Source organism: Nothobranchius furzeri, chromosome 5 (genome assembly GCF_043380555.1).
Source record: "Nothobranchius furzeri strain GRZ-AD chromosome 5, NfurGRZ-RIMD1, whole genome shotgun sequence".
NCBI classification, from domain to species: Eukaryota; Metazoa; Chordata; class Actinopteri; order Cyprinodontiformes; family Nothobranchiidae; genus Nothobranchius; species Nothobranchius furzeri.
This window is the reverse complement of record NC_091745.1, coordinates 62,288,251-62,312,673: the sequence shown is the minus strand read 5'-3', so window position 1 is coordinate 62,312,673 and position 24,423 is coordinate 62,288,251. Positions and strand designations below refer to the sequence as shown.

General features: G+C 44.1%; 1 protein-coding gene across 3 annotated transcripts in view; it reads left to right on the top strand.

Moving 5' to 3' along the window:
• The window catches only part of phf1 (PHD finger protein 1), a 50,266-nt gene that overhangs the window by 13,655 nt on the left and 12,188 nt on the right, over positions 1-24,423 (top strand). For all 3 annotated transcript variants that reach the window (XM_054740861.2, XM_054740862.2, XM_070550994.1), the window contains 4 exons: positions 1,566-1,634; positions 1,784-1,907; positions 4,338-4,405; positions 4,881-5,012. In XM_054740861.2, coding sequence (XP_054596836.1) covers positions 1,566-1,634; positions 1,784-1,907; positions 4,338-4,405; positions 4,881-5,012 — 393 coding nt within the window. The remainder of the gene's footprint in view (positions 1-1,565; positions 1,635-1,783; positions 1,908-4,337; positions 4,406-4,880; positions 5,013-24,423) is intronic.

Sequence of the window (24,423 nt, the reverse complement as noted above, 5' to 3'; positions counted from 1 at the left end):
CCGCTACTTCTGGACTCCAGACGAGTCCCGTTAGCATGACTGCAGCAAAACTAACCGTGTTCGCTCCGGTAAGGAAAGAACAAGTCCTTTGGGGACACACACACACACGCACGCACGCACTCTCTCACACGCACGCACGCACGCACGCACTCACACACACACACACACACACACACACACACACACACACACACACACACACACGCACACTTACACACTTACACACAGAGAGATATAATCTAAAAGATGATCTCTATATTTCAACATTAGAACCTCCATGACATCCTGGATTAGTGCAAACAACGAATTGAGCTAAGGAGTTACTCCAACATCAGGAAGATTTATTCTGGTAAATTGTAGGTTCATTATTTTCCAGAGTTATGTCAATAAATACACACAGCAGTAAAACTGTAGATTACTGAACTATATTGGGACACATGATGGAGCTAAGACCAGCTGAAAACTTGCCAGCTTAGAGCTTCCAGTGGAGCACAGAAATGAAATATTTAAGAAAAGTAAACAAACTGTACCGATTTTGGTTCTGAAGATGAACAGAATCCTATGTCCAAATCAGGTTGCAGGTCTTCTGAGTCAAACGGTCTAAAACATGTCTGCACCTCTGGTAGTGATATCCAGCTGGCGGGGTCGAAGTTCGGTTGAACTTCTCCAGTAATCTAACATCCGTTCTCGTCGCCGTATCCCAGAGAAAAAACACATCTGATGGACTAGTAGAGGCTTCAGAAGCTACATCTGATTGATGACACATTGTTCTCTGCTATAACGCTAACGCAGAAACAGCGGAGCCAGGCGTTGTTTACTACAGCTGTTTCAGCAGAGCTCCATGTGAAACGTCAACTGCTGCCCAGGGCTTAGACCGGAAGTTAGTTTCTGTTTTTCCTGCGCCGGTCACAAACATCAGATTTTCTTACAATTCCAGCCGTCAAAATCCAAAAACTTTTTTCATCTGAGATTTTAATACACATTTACACATGCTGTTCAAACGAATTTTGCCTCTGGCCGATATCTTTAAATGAGTGAGTGAACCCACTACCAAAGATGAACTCTGCTAACTTTAAAAATCAGCTGCTCTAAATAAGCATTCAGGGAAAAGTCATGGGCTTGTGACTATAACCTAATTTATGTTACTAGTTTGCAGTGTAACTGCCTTTGTACTTCAATATGCATATTTGTTCATTTAATTAAAAAAAACGGCCACTTTGACATTTATACCCCATTGCCTTTTTTTAACTATTCAGAAGAGCCCGTCCTTGCACAGTCAAAAAAGTAACTAAGTAACTTTTACTCTGACTACATTTGAAATAAGCTACTTTTTACTTTTACTTGAGTACATTTTGAGGCAGGTAATTTTACTTGTAATTGAGTAAAATTTCATGAAAGTAATTATACTTGTACTTAAGTACAACATTTTAGTACTCTTTCCACCTCTGGTACAAATAAGAGGGTTGATTTTATTTAAGGAGGGAAGAAAAACCCTTAAGTACTAATAAAAACACATGACATGACTTTTGACACATGAAGATGGATTATTTTGTATTTTTGCTCAGGTTTTACCAGTTCCAGTGTTCAGTTTGTACAAAGGGACCTGAGACGATCCTGAGACTACCCATGACCTGGTAAAGACGATCACAAATACAGATTCTTACATGTCTAATTCTATAGATTAATGCATGAAACTTTCAATAGATTAACAATGTCCTTGTTTTTTGTATTTTACCTTTGTGAGTTAATTCTCTAATTCTCAACTTTTGTATTTGAAATGCAGGGTGGATTTGGCTCATTTAGTGCTCTACCATCTCTCTCTGTGCTGTAAGAGGAAATACTTTGATTTTGACCATGAAATCCTGTCCTTCACCAACGAGAATTGGGACTCGTTGCTCCTGGGCGCGGTATTGATATTTCACTGTTTAAGCACCATGATGAAATGATGTGAAATACTGTCAGGCCTTTTACTGTTTGACATTTAAACTTTATAAAGCACCATTAAAGTGAAATTTAATGTATGACCTCTATGGGAGCTCAAAAGGAGACACAGAGTTAAAGAATTCAGTGTTTTGGGTAAAAGTCTGTTGAATAATTTAGCTGAAATATTTCTTATAGTTTGATCCCCCTTTGCTTCTAGAGTCTGGTTTAAATTATTGACCTGGAGCTCAGTTAATCAGCTGTTTATATTTTAATCATAGTTAGCAAATTAGCATGATGTTTCAGTACTTTGAAAGTGAATACATTATTGTTTTAGCTGTTGAATGTAAAAAAAGGCATTTTAACTTTGGATTTTCACAGAGGCTCAGTTTGTTGTTTGTGGCTGTGTCCATGTGGCTGAGCGCACAAGGGGAGGTGTGTGTTAACCCCACATTGGGCGCCACTTTAGCTGAACAAGCCACTGGCATTCACATTTGTGACGCTGGTAGGTCACCGTGGTGACCCTTCAAAAGTAACTGGCAACAGCTTTACCCGGTGTTGCCAACTGTTTTTGACTGAAAGTAGCTGAAGTTGCCCTCAAAAGTCACTAGATGTCACCAAATTACGTCATGTGCTAATTTGCATACAACACAATGACGTCATCTGGTTTGCGTGATGACGTCACCACGGTTGCGTCATGACGTTGCAGGTCTTGAATAGTAAATCGAATAAAACCCACGTGATTTAAAAAATATATATTTAATTTCTTTTTTAATATTTTATTAAAATAAAAAACCCATAGAACACAAAACAGCAGCCTTTAAAACATCAAGGAAAGATGGCACAAAACAATGGAAGGAATATTTATATTTTGTCTGAAGAGAATGGAACTCTCAAACACAAAAATATTAAATTGATAGGAATGTATGTATGATTGAATTAAAATGAATTTTCTGTTGTAGTTTTCAAGTGCCTTGAGATGTATTCTTCTGTTGTGATTCAGTGCTACATATTGACCTAAAAGATTTTATATATATATATATATATATATGTATATATATATATATATATATATATATATATATATATATATATATATATATATATTGTTTTTGTTTGGTTTTGTTGTTTTTATTACTTTTGTGTAAATAGAAGCAGGTCGTATTCAGTATTCAGAAACGTTACATGCAAACTGCCAATGAACTGCCAATGACTTACAGTATTATTCTGTTTGTTATAAAAGTTTTAAATGTGCTACGTTATTGAACTCATCATAGAGTTCCAATGTTCCTTGAATGCACCACAAGTGGTGCGAGAAGCCATGTGTGATTGCGACACTGGTGCCAGCCGAGCTCAGCTGCCGAAATGCGGCAGGATGGCGGAAGGAGCGGTCACCCTTTATGTAGCTCCAGTGGCTATCTCAAATAATGGACTTGTGAAAACCCACAAAAGGTTTGATTGGTCAATGGGGTTAGCGTGATATGCGCAGATAATTTTCTTTCTGATCATCTGGAAGGAAGGACGGTCCTGTCGCTTCAGATGCCTCGCTAATCCGCAGGTGAAGTCTGCTACAAAGTTGTAGTCAAAGTAGCTGAGGGGGGTCAGAAATGTTGCCAGAATTGTCGCTAGGCGCTTTAAAAAAAAAGTCGTTAAGGGGGTCTGAAAAGTCGTTAGAAATGGTGATAATGTCGCTAAGTTGGCAACACTGGCTTTACCATTTCTTTAGATAAAAACATATTTGTATATTATTTATCATTTTTCATCGTTTTTACTTATTTAATATAATTTTTGTCTTAGATTTTTTTAACCTTAAGTAATTTTGTGGATTTACAAATTTAGAACGTTTGGTGCTTTTCAAAGTTTCTTCTAAAAATTTTCTAATTTAAAATTAAAATCAACCTCCATTCTGTCAGAAAATAGAATATTTTAGGAAAATAGTCATTGTTTTGATTTGAAAAATAGATTAAATCTAATAACTCCTTCACTGATTTATAAATGATTATGTACTCATAACTTTGATAACATAATGTTCTTTATTGACTTTTTATGTGCACTTCTACCAGCCATTAAACATATTTTTTGTTGCCACAGTATTTTTTCCGGTATGCAGGTTTTATCACTGCAGACAGCATTTTTAAATACATTTAATTTAAGATTTTTTATTCATTATTTGGATGAAAAGTTGAATGTTTAATGATTTTTTTCTGCATGTGTCAGAGGTTTCTCCTCCGTTCTTTCTGCAGACATTTAGAAATGTGTCGTTTAATAACAGCAAATTATGGATCCAGCAGTTAATTGTTCATGCCACCATTACTGCTGTCAGCAGCTGGAAGAAAGAAAGATCTTTTGCATTTGATGCATATTGTTACTCTACAAGTTTATTCATTTATTTCTCTTTCTGTCTGTCTGCCCTCCAGCTCTCAGACACGCCAAGGCAGGACCGCTGTCACAATCTGCTTGGCGCACTCAACTCCAACAAGGACAGGTAAGTCATCGTGTGTGATGGGAGAAATAAAGATGGAGCACACATGACCGGGCTGATGAGTAGGCCTACTTTGAGCTGTGCTTGGTAATTTGGGACCTGCTGGTTAATATAAAGAAGGTGACATCATGTGTGATTTTGAATAAAGAGGGAGAAAAAGGCAGCTGACAAGATGAGGAGAAATGTAACAAATGTAAGTCACCGCCCAAGTTGTTGGTATTAAGTTAGTACATTCAAAAAAGAAAAGGAAAAAGTGGGTTTTCGTTCAATTTTGTGTAAAAATAACCTTTGCAGTGAAAGAAAACGGCACATTTCTTCAAGCAAAGTTTGTTCTAATTACATGCAAGTTAATTACAGAGTCCCTCCTTTTGAAGTGTTCCCATCAGCAGGAAAAGAACATTGTGTCAGACGGCTCTAAACTCGTTATTAGTGAAGAGAGGGAACAAAAAAGACCTATCAATGGGATGTTTCTGCTCAGGTTCGTCTCTGGAAAAGAGATCAAGAAGAAGAAGTGTCTCTTTGGGCTGCAGGTTCGAGCCCCGCCTCCGCTGATGTCTGATTCATCGCCTCTTATCACTGATCCACCAGTCAGCATCACCCACCGGAGAAGGTCAGAGTGAGGACACTGGGTCCATTTTTTGGCTCATTGAACAGAAAGAAAAATTAGGAAATTTACCAAAAGTGTTTTATTTAACAACCTCCAGAGCTACATCTAAGAATTCTTCACCCTAACCCTGATGTTTTTACAACTAGTTTCATGGTTTTTGCCTGTTTTCTTTCCTGAATTGCTGAAAAATGCTCATTGTCACTTTTGAAATCAGTTTCTTCTTATTTAACAGTATTTATGAGCACAAAAGAAAATCAAATATTAATTTCCCCGCTCATACATATTTATCAACATAATGTAGTTGAAACTAACCAAAAGGAAGCAGTGCTTAAATGCAAAGGCATCAGTGGTGACAAAAATTCTTGGTTGGGCTGGATGACCTCCAAAACAATCAATTATTTCCTTTTCCAAATGAGTAGTTTTAACAGACGAATTGGAATAAAATAATAATTAAAAAAATACACAAGTGTTTGCCTTTCTAGCTAACACATAATGTCCATTTTTGTCCTTGCCCACATTTATTTTGACTTTAGTTTGTTTTCCGGCTTGAGTTTTCAGTGTGTTTTAATCATCTGCTCATAGCATGTGCACCTAAAAGTGCAATAATTTGCTCCACCAGAGGGTGGCACAAACACAACAGAAATTGAATTAGATATCCTGTTTTCAACATTCAATTCTCTTAAAATTGGCTTAAATAAACACATTTTACTTCAGCATCTGCATGCATGATTTCAGCTCCATCTATATAAACAAACTGAGTGTGTGAATGAGTGGGTGAGAGAGAGAGAGAGGAAAGGAGATGCGAAGTCTTCTAGCATGATAGCTAGCAGTTTTCTGTTTCGGGGGCGCTATCAGACAGTGCCCCAGAGGTATTGATTCCAGTGATGCAGATTGGCCAAAAAATCTCCAGTTCTCCCTAGCAACTAAACATGATTGGCTGTTTAGCTGTAGTTCAGAGTGCTTTTCCCAGTACCCCAGAAGTGAAATTAGTGAGTCTTTTGGAGGAAATCCACTGTATAATGATGACAGCTGGTGAGAAAGATGTGCTAATAATTCAGGCTGCATGTGGGCATGCTCAGTTGAGCAAAACTGACACAATTTAATTGAATGTATGTTGATATTATATATTTTGTTTACTTTATATACTTTTTTCCTCCCTCCATTAATGGAACGCCCTATGGAAGAACGCCTCTCACAGGCATACATTTAGCATTCATTTCTTATTGATGTCAAAATTTTTCAAAGCAAAACACTTTTCAGATACGTCGGTTAGGTTTAGAATATTAAATCTGGTTACGATCTGGGTTAGAATGTTGCAAACAAAGCATGTTGTGAATGGACTTCTGTTTTTTTTCTTTACAGGATTCATCCTTAACATTATCTGTTAAATCCATTAGGAGCAACATTTTATTGACTTCCTGCTTCCTCTGTGACTCAACTGACTTTCAGGGTATTCTTTAAATTATCTGTAGTGAAATTGTCATATATTTATGCAGAATATCTTGCAAGTACTCTATTGCGTCCCCACTCACCCACCAGGAATATTAAGGTTTTATGCATACTGTAATATTAACTCTCCAGGTTTTCATATTAACATTTCAGAATGCCTCTCCTTGTACGTGCTGCAGAGTAAAATTTCACCATCTCACACTTTGATAAATCACTAGTATGATGTCATGGTGCGGGAACTCTTGTTTTCTCTTTTTCTTCTCTTCTGTGTCTAAACACAGAAATAAGTTTGCAATAGTGGAAAAACTAATAAAAGCACAGCTGTTTTAGATTTCAGGCATTTTGGTGGGTGTTTCCTATGAACAAGAGAGGTAGTGGTAGAAAAGTGAATGTTTTTTTTTTTTAAAACAAAGGTTGTGTGGAAGATCTTAAGTAGTTGAAGTAATGGGTGACGAAAATAAAGATATGACATCTCAATAGTTCAGTGAAGGTTTATAATAATAATAATAATACATTTTATTTCAAAGCGCCTTTCAGGACACCCAAGGTCACTTTACAGAAAACACGTAATAAAATACAATAAAACAATAATAAAACCCAAAGAAGAAAAAACAAAGAGAGAAACAGTTCAATAAAATCAGAGGTTGTAGGCAGATTTAAACATGTGTGTTTTGAGTTTTGATTGGAAAAGGGTAAAACTGTCGATGTTCCTGATGTCTGGGGGAAGTGAGTTCCAGAGACGGGGAGCAGAGCGGCTGAAAGCTCTGCTCCCCATGGTAGCGAGACGGGCAGAAGGAACCGCAAGATGGATGGAAGAAGATGATCTGAGTGAACGGGATGGGGTGTGAATACTTATAAGGTCTGAGATATATGGAGGAGAGAGGTTGTGGATTTCTTTGAAGGTATGGAGGAGAATTTTGAAGATGGACATGAATTTAACTGGGAGCCAGTGAAGCTGCTGGAGAACCGGGGTGATGTGGTGAAAGGAAGGGGTTCTGGTGATAATACGGGCTGCTGAATTCTGGACCATTTGCAGTTTATGAAGGAGTTTGTTGGGGAGACCATAAAGAAGTGAATTGCAATAGTCGATACGGGAGGTGACGAGGCTGTGGACGAGAATGGCGGCAGTGTGAGGGGTCAGTGAGGAACGGAGACGGTTAATGGAAGGTAGATGGAAGTATGCTGGCCGAATTAAGTTATTAATGTGAGCTTGAAAAGAAAGTGAGCTGTCAAGAATGACACCCAGACTCTTGACGTGAGGGGAGGGGGAGACTATGGCGCTGTCAATAGTTAAAGAAAAGCTGTCAGATGTTGAGAGGGTGGAGTTAGTGCCAACTAGAAGAAGTTCAGTTTTATTGCCGTTGAGTTTGAGGAAATTAGAGGTGAACCATGATTTGATTTCAGAGAGGCAGAGTGTAAGGGAGGATGGTGGGAGAGTTGAGTTGGGCTTACTGGAAATGTAGAGCTGGGTGTCATCCGCAAAGCAGTGAAACTGGATATTGAATTTGCGGAAGATTTTGCCGATAGGGAGGAGGTATACTATGAAGAGGAGGGGCCCCAGGACAGAGCCCTGGGGCACACCTGACTTGACTGGGGAGGGTTCTGAGGTAAAGGATTTTAACTGGATGAACTGAGTGCGGCCAGTAAGGTAAGATTGAAACCAGCTGAGGGGGGTGTGAGTGATGCCTAAGGAAGAGAGTCTATTGAGGAGGATGGGATGAGAAATGGTGTCAAAGGCCGCACTCAGATCGAGGAGAATAAGAATAGAGATTAAACCAGAATCAGCAGCAATGAGTAGGTCGTTAGTGATCTTGATGAGAGCTGTTTCTGTGCTGTGGTGGGGACGGAAACCAGACTGAAACTGTTCATAAAGGTTATTGCGGGTGAGATGGGAATGGAGCTGAGATGCAACAGTTTTCTCTAGGACTTTGGAAATGAAGGGAAGATGGGAAATGGGACGCAGGTTGTTGAAATCATTGGGATCTAAACCAGGTTTTTTTTTAGAATAGGGCTGACTGAAGCGGATTTGAATAGGGATGGGACCGTACCAGAGGATAGTGAGGAATGAATAATGGCCGTTATAAAAGGGAGCAGAGAAGAAAGGCAGGATTTAACTAAAACTGTTGGAATAGGGTCCAGTTGACAGGTGGAAGGTTTGGATTTGGTGATGCAATCTAATATTTCTGAGGGATGGGGAAGTTCAAAGGAGGAGAACTGAATGGTGGGTTCAAATAAATCAGGAGAGGGAGGGGAGGAATGAGGTAAAGAGAGATGGATTCTATTGACCTTATCATTAAAAAACTGAAGGAGAGAGTTACAGGTTTCTGAAGAGTAAAGATGGATGGGTAAGGAGTCGGGAGGCTGAAAAATGCTGTTCATGATGGAAAATAATGCCTTAGTGTTGCTGGAGTTGGACGAGATGAGACCGGAGTAATACTGAGATTTGGCATGGGAGATGGAGTCCTTGTAGAGAGAAATCTGAGCAGAATATAAGTCTTTATGGATGGTGAGACCGGTTTTCTTGTAGAGTCTTTCAAGCCTCCGGTTGGTAGCTTTCAAGGAGCGTAGGGCAGGGGTGAACCATGGAGCAGACCGAGTAAAATATACAGAGCGGGATTTGATGGGAGCAAATGAATTAAGGATAGAAACCAGACCGTTATTGTACTGAATGACAAGATCATCGGGAGTAGAGGACAAATTAGGGGTCAGGGTGGCAAAACTGGAGGACAGGGAGGCTAGATCAATGTCCTTAATATTACGAAAAGAAATTATACGTGGTGACTTGATGATGAAGAGACGGAGGGGAACAGAAAAGGAGATGAGGAAGTGGTCCGTGAAAGGGAGCGTTTCAGCTGTACAGTTGGAGGGGGTCAGGCCGGAGCAGCAGATTAAATCCAGGGTGTGATCTTTAATGTGAGTGGGAAAATTGGCATATTGATGAAAACTGAGGCTGTCCAAAGATGAGAAGTCTTTGCTGAGGGGGAGGGCCATATTGTCCATATGAATATTAAAATCACCAAGTAAAATTACATTTGGGGAAACGGAAGACAGATGGGATAAAAGAGCAGAGAGTTCATTTAAAAACTCAGAGCTGAACTTGGGGGGACGATAAACAGTGACAATTATTGTGGGGGTCGGGCCGGAGAGTTGACAGGCGAGGCATTCCAGAGTGGTGAGAGGAGGAAGGTTTACGGGAAGGATCTTCCAAGTCTCGCGATAGAGTATCGCGAGACCACCGCCGCGGCCCGACCCACGGGGTTTGGAGAGGTAAACAAATCCGGGAGGAGTACAGTCATTGAGTTGTGAGAAATCGCTGGGTTGTTGCCATGTTTCGTTCAGACAAAGAAAGTCTAGCTTATGGTCACTGATGGTATCTTGGAGGAGATGTCCTTTACCAGAGAGGGAGCGAATGTTGAGAAGACCAAAATTAGCATTGCGGAAGTCCCTGGCGACAGGAGCATTAGCCCGACTAGCCAGCCGGGCTAACACGCTGGAGTCGGCAGCTCGGCAGGTATTCCTGGGTAGCCGCCGGCTAGTCGTGGACCAGAAGGAGGGTATTCCTTTGGAGCCGTCGAGATGGAGGTTCCGCCGGGACCCCCGATGGATATACCGACGGCGAGGCTGGAAGGTGATGCCGGGGAAGAGGCACAGAGCTGGTGGTGGAGATCCGGAGTAGTGAAAGCGGAGGTTGAAGAGCTCCGCCGCCGAGTACTGGAGAAGGCCATCCACGGACAGAAGAATGAGCGACAGGATGATCCAGGCCAGTGCGAGGCACAGAGAAATCCTGCTGGACCACATTATGGAGTGGAGCAGGGAGGTGGTGATGTGGAACCAGAACGCAAGCTGAGCAGGTAGGTGAAAATGAGTTTTCACCGACACGGATGTGACTCGGGTAAAAAAGAAGAAAAAAAAACACAAAAAGTTTGTTTGCCAGCGAGCAGCGGCAGCGAGACGCGGCAGCGAGACGCGGCAGCGAGACGCGCCAGCGTTCACTCAACCGGACGTTCACTCAACCAGACCGAAAATTATATATATATAATTTTTTTATTATATATATTATATATATTTGTTATATATGTATATGTATATATATGTATATGTATATATATATATATATATAATAAAAAATATATATTTTTTTATTTTATATTATATATATATATATATATATTATATATATATATATATATATATATATATATATATATATATATATATATATATATAATATATGATAAAAAAAAATATATATATTAGTGATGCACCAATATGACATTTTTGGGCCGATACTGATATCCGATATTAAGATCACTGTTAAGGTCGATAACCAATATACTGACATTAATGCTTCTAAAATCAGCAGAGTTTGCATAGAATAAAAATTATTGAAGCTGAATTTACGTTATTATGTACACACAACACACACATTTACTCTTTTGAGATGATTACAATCACTGTGGCATGACTAAACCATTACACATCACCCCCTCACAAGATGGAAAAAATATCTGTTGTTAATATCAATCCTTTTTTTTTATCAGACCCATACCAATATGTTAAAAAATGACTAACATCGTCCGATACCAATACTGATGCCGATGTATTGTCCATCCCTAATATATATATATATATAGTATATTTTATTATTGATTGTGACTATTGTTCCTTTGGAAGGTGTAAGGAAAATGAGAGGTTCCACCATTTTATTTAATGAGCCGTAAGGCTTGGGACTCCATAGTAAATATAAAATCCACCTTACGGATCTAGGGTTATTTAAACCAGAAGATTGGATCTTTTTAATGCAGAGATTATGTAACTGTTATGTATTCCCTCAGAGACAACAGAATAGAGTCAAATTTAAAAGTTAAGAATTTGGTTCCTACAAATTAAACTAGTCTGACTTCAAAACTAAGTGTATAGTGTAACAAAAAATGGATGAGACGGTGAATGGATGACGTGTCATGTAAATCAGAACCAGCAATTCCGAAGAAGCGATTAGTTCTGACGGGAATTGAAGTTGTTGTTCTGAAATAAGCTTTGGTTAGTTTCAGAACCGCATGAGACACCATCAAGCCGGGTCTCCCTGCCTTGTGGAAGTCCTCTGGTAGATCAGGAATGCCGAGGCCCAGCGGACCCTTTCTGGAAACCGAGCTGGTAGAAGAAGCCGCGGTTCCGACCAGACCCTTCTTGAGTTACCTCCGACACATGACTCTTTTATTGGCGTCTGTTCAGACCCAGCCTGGGTCGGTGGAGCTTTTATTCTGAAAGGAGCTGTTGTTGCCGCTGGTGGTTATAGCGACTGGATTTTTCAGCTTGTCGTGGTTCTTTCGGTTGAAGAGTTAAAGGTCGGATTGGCCACTCGACTCTTGCTCTGGAACGCTTTTGAACTGGCGTTAGAGCTGACGTGGCATAGTTTTATACCTCGGATGTTATGGTTTATTGTCGAATGAAAATTACCAAACACTGTCAGAAGCACACCTCCGTCAGATCTGTAAAGTTCTGATTGGATCAGTGAAAGAATGTGTTATGTCTTCTTAACACTACGTGAATTGAGTCCTGTTGGAATCCTTAAAGTCACAGACTTATTTTCTAAGATCATCATAAAGTAATTAATATTTTAATTTCACAGGTCGGTCACATCTTATTATTGACTAACACTTTGATGGATTAGCTTTATTAAAATAGAGTTCTTTGATTAATTAAAAGAAAAGAGTTCATTCTTCATTCTTCTGTCTTCATTGCTGGAACGTAAACAGTTTAGAAGCGAATGCATGACCTTGAGGCTGTTTCATGCACTCTGGCACTGTGTCAAAAGGAAACGGCTGTTAGAGGGTAGAAATGGCTCCTTCATCACGTTACAAAGGTGTAAAATAGTATGATACAGGTCCTTTAAAGGGAAAATATTCATATTGTTATGTTTGATTAAAGTAACAATGTGTAGGTTTTAGCATTAATCTCTGGAAATATCCATCAAATTGTTGTTGAAAATAAATTAAATGATGCCCAGTTGTTGAAAAATATTGGCCGCTTCGCAACATAAAACCATAAAAATCTGGTCTAGCATGGGAGTGGATCTAAATCTCTGGGCGACGCCATGTTAGACACAGTGTTTGCCTCTACGGGAGCATGTGAGTACAAAATGCATTTACTGATTTGCAACAAGCGGTTACAAAACTTTCGTCATTCATAAACATTGTTGTTTTCCACATTTACCTCTTCACTCGTGTTCCTCATTTTGCAGAGGAGGTGGAACGATCTGATTAAGTACTCGTTCAAAAATTGCACGCCCAGAGATTTTTGCCCTAATGGCCATTCGTTGGTAAGATCTTATCCAAACAAAAATATTGCTTTCTTGCAATAATTTAGGTATGTACTGCCGCCTATCACCAGGGTAAATATTCACTGTCACTTTAAAACTGTTAACAGAGGTGTAGGTTCTGAATTACTTGTCGTAAATCCAGTTCAGTTGCACTTGTTTCATCAGTAAGATGTAGCTTTTACTGTTCATCAAGTGCTGAAATAAATACAGACTTAAGGTTTCCCCCTGATCTGTGCTCGCAGTCCAGATCGCCAGGCTTATCAATTTTTCTGGGGGAATCCCTGGATTTCAAAATGAACCCATGGTCTATGAAATATATTGAACTTATAATTGCAATGTTGTTTTAGAAAAATGACTCAAAATGACATGAAATGACCCTGGACGTGAGGATAGTAACTTGAGATTTACTCAAGCAGTGACTTGGTCTCATATATATATATATCAAGCTACATGTCATTAATCTGTGTTACAGCACGTTCATTTTCTTTTATTTTGTTTTTACTACATTTAGTGTATTAGATCTAGCATACTTACCAGTGTGAACAATTTTAAGGTAATTTATTAAGTAACATATTTTCATCTTGACAAAAAAGAAAATTTTGTAAAAATTGTAAAAATGTAAAAAATATATATACAACAGCCAGTTTAATATGTATTTTTACATTTTTTTTAAACATTGAGATAATTGAAATGTGTAACGGGTATAAATAAGCTGTGCTTTTAACCTTTACCTTGTCTGTAAATGTCCAAAGGCCTAAACATGTAAAATCTAAATAAACATTCACTTAATCTTTAAATTGAAGTAAACCTGATAAATATTGTAATCCTAAACTGGCCTACCACTGCTGTCCTTAACAGAAGTGCTCTGACTGTGTTCTGCTCCTGTTTTATTTCCTAAAGGATCTGTTGGGGTTATTAGGAGCGAACAATTCGTAAGCGTTAACTTACTTTTGGATTCTTCAATAAATTCTGTAAATATGTAAATATTTACTGATTTATTAATTAATTAAGATATTCTTAGATATACGGGGCACCATTCCCCTTTTTCCGGGGAAAAATTGAATCCAAAACTCTTATCAGTCTTTCTTGAAGTTCGTAGAATCCTTGGAGCAGAGACTTCTCTTCGACACAACAAAGCTACTGGACACAAAAATCTGAATTTTATAACATTTAATTAACAATTTGTCAAATGAATAAACAGTGGAATAGATGAATAATAACCGTGTGATATGATTGAAGATGGATGTGTTTGCATGTGATGGAGGATGTATGAATGGGGTCCTTTGTTCTCACAAAGGAGTAGTGTGTATGTGTGTGTGTGTGCGTGTGTATGGATTCAAAATGGAGTCTTGAATACAAGATGGCTGACCCCTTTGTCTGGCTAAAGTGTGGGTGGCAACTTGCACTTTAACTTCCAAAGCACTTAGAATCAGTAGTAACTTAACCTTAAATCACTCAAAACATTTCAAAAGATCATGAAACAACACAAAAGATTAATCACAAATTAATATCTTTTAGTTTCAGCCTGGCCATGACAGAAACCATTTTAAGATACCAAACAATGATCAATAAGCAGTTTATTCTTCAAAATGACCCGACGGACGTGTTTGGGACGAAAGAGGAAAACACGAAGCTACTTTTAAGCAATAGACGCGGTTTATTGCTTATTCGAGACTATAGAGGAAACGGGAGAAGGAAAGAATGAGAGAAAGAGATGAGTTTCTGATCACCAGAACAGTGAAGCGTCCCTCACTGTTTTGATTTGACGGTTCTCCGTGTTTCTCCGCAGCTTTCAGCGTCATCCGCCGGTTTGATGCTTTCTCCGTTGTTTGGCTCCACGAGTGTTTCTCCACGGCTGGACACAAAGAAAACGAAGTTCCTTTTGGGCTGAGTTTGACAACTTACAGCGTTTCTGAGAGCTGGATGGAGTTGTTGTTTCCCTCCGCAGTTCTGTGTCCTCAAACATCAGCTGGAGGGGAGCAGAAACGAGCAGATCTGATGGGCTTGCAGTTTAGTTTCCAGCAGTTCCGTGGCTCAACTTGGCACTTAGAGCTTCCGCGTGCTCAAAGAAGTCGGAGCGTTCGACAAGCGTGTCCTCACCGCCAGGTATCCTGGGCAAAAGAACAAGGTTTCTTTGTCTCTGCTGAAGATTTATGGTCTTAGTTTGCGGGAAAACTCCACGGCTTCCCGCACATGCGCAGAACGTGTTTCTGGTACTAGGCGGTGACGTCATCACAATGCTTCCGTGTGCAAAGCATCATGGGAAATGAAGTTTCTTGGCGCTGATGTGATTATTTGCTTTTCAGAGCAATTTAAGCACAGTCATTTTGGAGAAAATCACTGCATAGTAATTTCCTCATGAGGTCAGACCCTCAACATTCCCCCTTTTGGTTTCGGGGATCGCGCCCAAAGCTCGATCGTCGGAAGCACAGATGGGTTTGTTCCTCATGAACGTAGGTCGACTTGATTGTCGGAAGCACAGGTGGGTTTGTCCCTTAGGACGTTGGTCTCCTTGGACGCCTTTGTCTTTGGTCTTTGTCTTGGATCCTGGCGCCTTTGGTCTTTGATCCTGGTCAGGCACAAAGAGGATAGGAAACGGGATAGTCCCCAACGCGCATAACGAGAAGAAGCCACTCACGCAGGTGGTACGCAATGATGATGTCGTCCATGCGAGAGGTAGTAGTGTAGAAGGAGGAAGGTCGGTGGGCGGTTAACTCCACGAGTGGACACAAAGGCATCTCACCGCCGGCCATACAGTTCAGTTTATGGAGCACGCGGTGATGTACGAGGTCCATAGTTCGCAAACGCGCATTGACCTATGTGGTCCCAAGATTCCCCCCTTTTTGGTCCAAAGGGTGGATCAGGACAGTCTTTGGGCTAAAACAAGGACCATAAAACTAAGAGGTACTACAATGTGCTGGTGCGTCAGACAGAGTCATTGACAGACTGAGCTGGGCCGGCACATAACCACTAGTTAATATGTGACCAAGTAAGAAACAAAAATACAGAAAACCCAAAAAAAAAAAAAAAACATATAACATCCAAGAAAATTCATAGCAACCTTGAGGTCTCATAAAATACATTCTTAGGTCATACATTCAGTGTGTAGCTTATAAAGAATGTGACATACTGCAACACTCAGATAAATATGTGAGGTAGACTAAAATGAGAACTACTCTTAGGGTTACAAAATAATAAAAAAAACGTTGCTCACCCCCTTTAGACAGGTGTGGTACATTCACGCTTGGAGTCTCCCAGAACGCGGTCACGAGGCACACCGTAGGTGAGCAAGTGCATCTTATCTTGGAGTTTCTTAACACGCCTGTAGGCGGAATAAGCTATCACGGCCGTGATGAGCCATTCCATCCCCAGGGCGACCAATGTGCAGATTAAAGTCGTATAATTTGTCAATGTAGCGTCTTGGGCGTCAAAGTAAGTTCACGCGGGTTTTGTGTGAACTTAACAAATTTGGTTCCTTCAATCAGTAATTGTTGGTCAATTTCTAAATCGAAGGCAAACCCAGGAAAGCGTCCATGATCTCAAACTCTGAGTCATGCTGTTCGAGGTTGAGGTGATGGAGTGTCAGGTTTCTAGTTCAAAGTGGAAATGCCTACCGTCCTTTCAAATACCAATGTTCAGCATCGACCTAAACCTATAGATGTGAGGTGTCACAATTATGGGAACGTTTAACAGGAAACCGAGTTCTAATTTTTTTTTTTTCAACGTGAATGGGCATTGCACTACTTAGGCTGTACGCTAGGTGGATTTGTGAAAGGTGCACAGTAGAGGGGTAGCAGCTGTCAAGCTAACTTTGAGCAGGTCCAGTGGTACCAAGTACGGGGAAATACGACTTTCAACCAAGCTGTCCAGCGTGGAACTTACTTCCCTGAGCAGGTCCTACATCAAATCTCTCACCACTCGTGTGTACACAATATCCTGAGGTATGGTTTCAGACAAAGTCTTGATTGCACGTAGAGATTCATTAATCAGAGCCTAGAATAGGTACCAGAGCACCCTGTAAGGTTTTAGTAGGTACATCCTGTTAGCGGTCTAGGAAGGAGTTTCTCTTGGTTAGTGAAAGTGACGGCGGGGGGGGGGGGGCCTGGTTCTTTGTCGGTTAGTACATGTTAGTGGGTTAAACGTGCACTTCCCCCCCTTTTTCATTTCCATGCATAGAACTATGTAGCGACTACGTCTACCTCCTGCGGGGAGTCTGGTCTCTGTACCCGCGGGGATGGTTTGACGTAGGGTTTGATTTGGTTTGCATGCACCCATTTGTAGACAGGCTCCTGTCTCGCTTTGGTGATGCGTAACCTGTATGCAACTGGAGAGAGTTTTGCCACGATCTCAAATGGTCCTGACCAGCAGGGCAGGAACTTCTTAGGTTTGCGTGCCGGTTGGGCGAACCGAAAGTAGAATACTTTGTCACCCACCTCGTATTCGCGGCTGGTTGTCTTTTGGTCGTAGTAGGCTTTAGCGCCTTCTACGTTGGTCTCCAGTTTCTTCTGAGCGTGCGCGAACGTAGCTCTGAGGTGTGTTTTCAAGTCTGCCACATACTGATGAGCGGTATAGGCAGTGGCAACACTGACATCCTCTGGGTGATACAGGAGGTGCAGTGGTAGAGTCATTAGTCTGCCGGTCATCATCTCAAAGGGCGTAACCCCAGTGGATCGCTGTGGAGTGGACCGTATGGCCATCAGGACCAGAGGGAGCTTGACGTCCCAGTCCTTCCCAGTGGAGCAGACGTACTTTTTGAGCATAGAGACGACCGTGCGGTTCATCCGTTCGACCTGTCCGGATGACTGTGGGTGATAGGGGAGGTGGAATCTCACTTCCACTCCCAGAAGTTCAAACAGGGACGTCATTACACTGGATGTGAAATGAGTTCCTCGGTCAGAGTCAATGCAGAGTGGAAGTCCCCATCGACTGAAAACGTGGTTAATCAGCAGTACAGCGGTTGTGACGGCTGTATCGTTTGGCGCTGGAAGGCATTCCACCCACTTTGTGAAACTGCAAGTTACAGTTAGCATATATTTGTTTCCTCTTGCTGATTTGGGAACCGGTCCAACCCAGTCGATCTGCAGGTGGGACCAAGGGAAGGTTATTCCCCTGCGTTGCAGTGGTGCTCTAGCAAGCGGCTGGGAGGGTTGAAACTGGGCACAGACGAGGCAGCCTTGGACATAGCTGTGTACGTCCTTGGACATCGACGGCCAATATGCTACTTCTGTCGGTGACGCGAGGGTAGCTTTTGCTCCGCGGTGACCTCCAACCGGAGTGTCGTGGGCGTAGGCAAGTATGACTCCTCTGTGGTCAAGTGGAACAACCCAGCGCGGCGGGCTGTGATCGTCACGCATGTAAACTAACAAATCGTTTTGTAGTTTCAGGTGCGCGAGTTGACGATGCAGGGTTACCAAATCTCGGCTTGCGCCAGTAGGTGGTGACGGTTGTTTAGACATCGGGCCCTTTTGGAGAAGCTCGCGGATGAGCTTCAGGTCAGGATCTTGTTCCTGCATGGTGACTAGGTCCGCATCATGTGGTTGTCTGCCTAGAAACACGGGTACCCCAACGTTCTGAGGTTCGTCTGCCTGTTTAGCATGGCGACGAGTAATCGCGCAGACCTCGTGAACGGCCTTGGGTGGAAGCCACTCGTCTTTGAATTCCCAGCAGGTTCCCTGGTCAGCACCGAGCTTAGCAAGGCGGTCAGCTTCGTCATTACCATCTTTCTCTGGACCTATGGTCCTGGAGTGACCTTTGACCTTTTTCCAGTAGACCATTATGCCTTTCTCAGTGGTGAGCAGATCACACGCTAGGAATAACTCCGAGTGTTTCACATCTCTGTTCCTGGCGTTTTTCATGTGGTTCTCCTTCCACATGGGGAAGTGAGAAATGAAGCTGTGTCTAGCGTAGTTTGAATCTGAGCAAAGGACGATTTGAGTGATGTCCAAGGCTGCTGCCTGCTGGAGGGTTATCAACACTGCAGCGATTTCGGCGTACTGACTAGACTTTTGGCCCAACCGGTAGTGATTTGGTTGCTTAGTGTCACAGTCCACCCAAACGACTCCAACCCCAGCACGGAGCTGGCCTTCGTGAAGATAGGCACATCCGTCAGTGTAAACTTTCGGAAGCCCTTGGCAAACATTCTCATCAAAGTAGCGATGATTGGATGCGGTTGGGTAGACTGCGGCAGGTGTGTCCAGGGGGCCCATGACGGAGTCAGAGTCACAGTGCTGGCAGCCAGCTAGCCCTTGTCCTAGCGCTAGCTTGGTGTTCTGACCATACTTGACCTCAATGTTGTATCCTTGGAGCACCATCATCCACGTCGCAATGCGGCTGTTTGACACTCTTCCTTCGCGCAGACGCTGGCTGTTTAGGAAGGTGGCAGGCTGATGACACGTTTTAATGATCACTTTCTGTCCACCGATGTAACTACGAAAGTGTTCGACGGCCCAGACTGTAGAGAGGAGAGCTCTCTCGCAGTCTGAGAACTGGAGTTCCACCTTGCTCAGAGGCTTGCTGGCGTATGCCACAACTCTCATGTCCTGATCGTGTTTCTGCTTCAAAGCAGCGCTCAGGCAGTGAGAGGAGAAAGTAGCCTCTATGTAGAACTCTTTATCCTTGTCTGGGTAAGCCAGACAGGGTGCGGACGCCAACTTCTGTTTTAGGAACTGGAAGGAGTGTTCTTGGGGTCTGTCCCACACGAAAGGTGTGTCGTTCTGAAGCAGCTCAGTGAGGGGCCTCGCTATTTCAGCGTACTCCTCAATGAACTGCCTGGAGTAGTTGCAGACTCCGAGGAAGCTCCTGAGTTCGGTCAGATTAGCTGGGGCTTTGATGTCCTGAATGGCTCTAATGCGTCCCGCTTGGGGCTCGACTCCATTAGGGCCAACCAGCAGTCCAACATACTCCACTTTGGTTCGACACCACTGTCCCTTGAGAATCGCCAATTTAGCTCCGGCGTCAGCGAGCTGTTGCAGCACGTGACGGAGTTCGGCCAGGTGCTCCTCGAAGGTTCGACTCCTCATCAAGATGTCATCGACATATATGAGGTTCCCTCTGGAAGCAGCATCTGACATGGCTTTGTGGAGGAAGATGTTGAACTCGGCAGGTGAGTTAGAGTAGCCAAAGGGGCAGCGGTTCCAAGTATATTGGCGATTTCCAAAGGAGAAAGCCAGTTTATACTGGTCCGCCGGCTCAACCTTCATGGTCCAGAAGCCGTTGGCTACGTCAACCGTAGAGAAGAAACGAGCATCTCTGACTCTGGCTAGCTCCTGATCTAAATGGATCATAGGCCACCTGGAGAGAGGTACTCGTTTGTTCAGTGCATGATACTCTATGGTGAGACGCCATTTCCCAGTCGGTTTCAGAACCGGCCAGATGGGAGAGTTGTAAGTGGAGTTACACTCTCTGATGATGTTTTTCTCCTTCAGCTGATCGAGGATCTCTTGGATCGACTCATAAGCAGCGAGGGGAATCTTGTACTGACGTACAAAAGTAGGAGGGGCATTCGGGTTCGTTGGAATGCGAACCGTATGCAGGTTTGTGAGTCCACAGTCCAGGGAGTCCCTGGATAAGACGGACTGAAACTCATAGAACAGGCTTCTAAGCTCTGCTCTCTGCTCCTCTGACTCCAGCGCATCCGCTTTGTCAAGCTGCTGGCTGACTTCGGCCTCGAAGCCGTCATAAGGTTCAGAGGAGGAGGGTCTCTGGTGTTCCGGGCTTTCAACCGGTGACTCAGAGGGTTGAGTATTTATTGCAAAAACCGTTAGACACTGACCGCCGTCAGTATCTAAGGTTGCACTGCAAATGGGTTCCTCAGGAAGGGCTTCATGCCGCTTGATGGTAATCATTTGTGAAGGGAAAGTACTGAATGTGTCTACACCAACCTGTCTGTCGTTCAAGAACAACGGAAGTTGTCCGATCACGGGGACTGAAAGTTCGAAGTCATGGAATGAGCTATCTATCAGCATGCCCAAGGGCTTTCCTGCCGGCATGTGGATAGGACTCTGGGTCGGATTTTCGACCAACAAGTATGCAGAACGATTGTTCAGCTCCAAGAGTGGCGTGCCACAGACGGCTAAGTTGAGCTCCAAGAAGTGTGGTGATGGCTGGAAGAAGGCCTGTGTGCCTGGCAGCTTCTGATGCTTCATCAGAGTCAGACGAACAGGCACTCCTTTGACCAGTGGGGGCAGAACCGTGCTGGCCTCAACCACTGCACGGCAGGCCTGTGGAATGGTCTGACCGGACAGCAAGTGTTCAGGGCCTTCTGAGCGAGGCTCAGAGGATGGTGTGGCTCGGGCCCAAAGGACTTGATTGCAAGTGTCCAGCTGGGCACCGAGTCGAACCAGCAGATCTGCTCCGATGAGTGCAGGTGGATCAAGCTGTGGTATGATGCTGAATGTATGTGTGAGCTGTCTTGCTCCAAGTTGGATAGTCAGAGAGCAGACCTCTGGCGCTTTCAGGAGCCTCTGCGGCCAAGTAGGTGACAAGAGCCGATGGCTACGTGTCACACTGACCAGAAGGGGGTCCTTCTGACGCAGGTGTTCCAACGTCTGCTGGCTGATGGCTGACTTTTCAGACCAAAGAGCAAGGCGAGCATCTGAGATGTGGGTGCAGTTGATGGTAAGACCACCAACTATGTGTGGTGCATATGGCTGCAGGCTGACGTTCTTCAGCGAGCAGAGAAAAGATGAATGTGCGCGGAGCGGAGTTCCAGGAGCGGTTTCGTGCCTTTGCAGGCGGTCATCGTCTGTGGGAGCCGTAGGAAGGGGCATGACCTTGGAACAAGGGTTTTGCGGCTCACTTATGCTGACTTCAAGAATGGAGGATGGTCGGCTGCTATCCGGGTTCCAGGGCTTAGGTGTTTCCACCTGGGCCCACAGTTGACCCTTCTGGCAGTCGATGAGGGGAGCTAGACGTTCAAGCAGGTCCTGACCAATGAGAAGTGGTTCAGTGTCTAGCTGGCAGACATAAAACGGGTGAACCAGAGTCATGTCTTGGAAGGTGATATCCAGCCACGCCCGGTGAGTGATACACTCCCGGGTCTGGGTGTAGCTGGTGATTTTCAGGTCACAGGGTTCTACCTGGACTGGTTTCCCGAGCGACCGCATGGTGTCAGACACGCGATGGAACAGTGTGGAGCACATCAGGGTGATTTCTGAGCCGGTATCCAGCAGAGCATCAACCTGTATGCATCCACCTACGTTGGTGCTACAGTACAAACGGCGAGCATGATCATGGTTTGTTAAGTCACCAAGGAACTTCAGAAATTTAGTATCAGGTTTCTCTGGGGGGTAGATTTCAGGAGACTCCTGTGATCTACCAGTAGTGTTCCCCCAGCTGATCAGGTAGGTCCTGGCCACGCTGGGGGGTTGAGCCACGCCTAGTCATGCGGACGTTGGCTCTGGGTCTGGCTTCTTAGAAGAAGACTTTGGTGCAGGGGTCTCTTCTGCAGATCTCAGCTGTTCCTTCTGTTTAGCTAGGAACTGCTGAAACATCTCCTGGAGGTCGGCTTTGGTCAAGTACTCACCTGCGGAGTTGTGTTCGGGACCTACCTGTGGGCGGCGCTCCTTAAACCTTCCACTGTTCCGACCTGCTTGCCGTTGGTTTTGGTTGGGCCACTTCCTGTCTGATTGTCCAGACCTAGGCAGCCAATCAGCACCCCCCTTCCCCTGTTGAGGAGATTGGGACTGCTCTCGCGGTTTAGCAGGTCTAGGTTTAGCAGATTTTGGCTTAGTGGGTGGAGCTTCTGTGCCTTCAAGCTCCAAACGCGGCTCGGTGTCGGGAGTTAGGTGCATGACGCGGTGATGTGCGTCAGGCTTTTGGGGCTTTCCGCCGGCTTCCCAAGCCTGTTGAGCGTATCTCCTAATCTCCTGAGTTGTCAGTTTTTTCATCCGACAATACATTGAGACTTCGGAGCGAACACACTCGTGCAGGTTGTGAATGAACAGGGATCTGAAGGCAGGGTCTTCCTCGAGCCCAGGGCCGTTTCGACCTTGGAAATAAGCACTTTTGAGTCGGCGATAATACTCTCTGGGGGGTTCGTTCCTCCCGTGTTTGATGGAGAAGGCCCCCATTGTAGCTGACGCAGAGTCTGCATACGTGGCGTATTCATCTCTCAACGCTCGGCAGAGCGAGGAGTACCGATCACGAATGTCAGGTGGTAGAGTTTCCATGAAACCGTGCACCGTTCTAGATGTGGTTTTCCAAATTAGCTTGAGCTTTTCCCTTGAAGAGGGTGCTGGAAGATCAAGCAGACAACGTTCTATCTCCCTGAGATAATTGTCGACGTTGGATTCATTGGTGTTAGGATCAAAGCGTTCTATGTCTTTAGCTAGCGATTCAATTTGACGTACACGGAGCCCTGACTCACAGTACGGCGCATCATCCTCTGACTCTGACCCACGGTCTGTCTCAGAGGGCGCTGGATATCGCTGGTGTGCTCTGGGCTCCCAATGTTGACTCCTGGGGCCCAAATCGGGGTCCGGCATGTTGTGGCGGGCTGCTGGCACGTCACGTGGGTGTCCTGGGAGATCCTCCTCCCGGGGCACGTCTGCGTAGTGCAGCCTGCGTCTTTCAACTGGGGCATCTGCGTAATACGCTTTGTCCGGGTACGGACTGGCGTATGATGCTTTGTCCTGCAGCTGGTTATCGGCATGCCGAATACCGGAGTAGCTAGGATGGGTGGATGGTGGAGGTGCAGGTTGGGCTTGTGCATAACCCCAGCCGGCACCTTGCACCCTTCGTGGACTGGGGGAGCGGTCTAAATAGAGGTGCCGCTCAGCTGGTCGACTTCTCACTGATTGAGAAGGCCGTGAAGATGAGGGTGGTGGTCCAACCTGGGATTCGAGGGTGAACTGCTCTCGGCCCCTAGGTGGTCCTGAATGCCCTATAGTGTGTGTAGGGAACGGGGCCGAAGGTTGGGACAGATAAGCTTCATCTCTCCCCTGCGGCGTGCGTCCGTCCAGAGAGTCCCACACCACATACTGTTGATTATCGTATGGAGCCGTATCAGGAGGTAGCCTACCTTTACGGCGGGACGGCGGTCCCTCGCTACCTTGGGTGGAGGAAACCAATTGGTCTTTGGCGATCGTCCTGGGCGGACCCTGGTTGGCTTTGCCGGCTTGCTTTCGTACCGGTGTGGGAGAGCACTCTGGCTCAGCCTCAGAGTCACGGTGTTCCCCCCCTTCCCACTGTCTGTTGTCATCAGCAGAAGGGGGCGGGGTCTTCTCCCCATCTTCCCCAGAATCGGTGCTGGCTTCCTCCTCGTCATCCTTCTGCCTTCCATTTTGCTGCCTTTCAGCTAGCATGCTCTGGAGCTTCATGATCTCTCGATCATGTTGGAGTTCTCTCTGATAGAGGATCAGGGCTAACTTAGCTAAGTGAACCTGGATTGGTTTTGTACCATCCGGGTTTTCTATTTGATCAATTACAGCTTCTAGCTCGTCGCTACGCTGTTCTTCAGTGAAATCCCTAGAAGGGTAGTCGGGTTCTCGAGCAACCGCGACCAGTTTGGACAATATTTGTCCAGAAAGTAGGCCAGGTTCATAGTCGTGGGCCGCAGCGCCACCTGGTTGCTGGGAGTTGGTCAGTTCACTACTCTGTCCCTCCATTTTAACAACCGAACCAAAAATAGCCTAGTAGAGCTTCTGC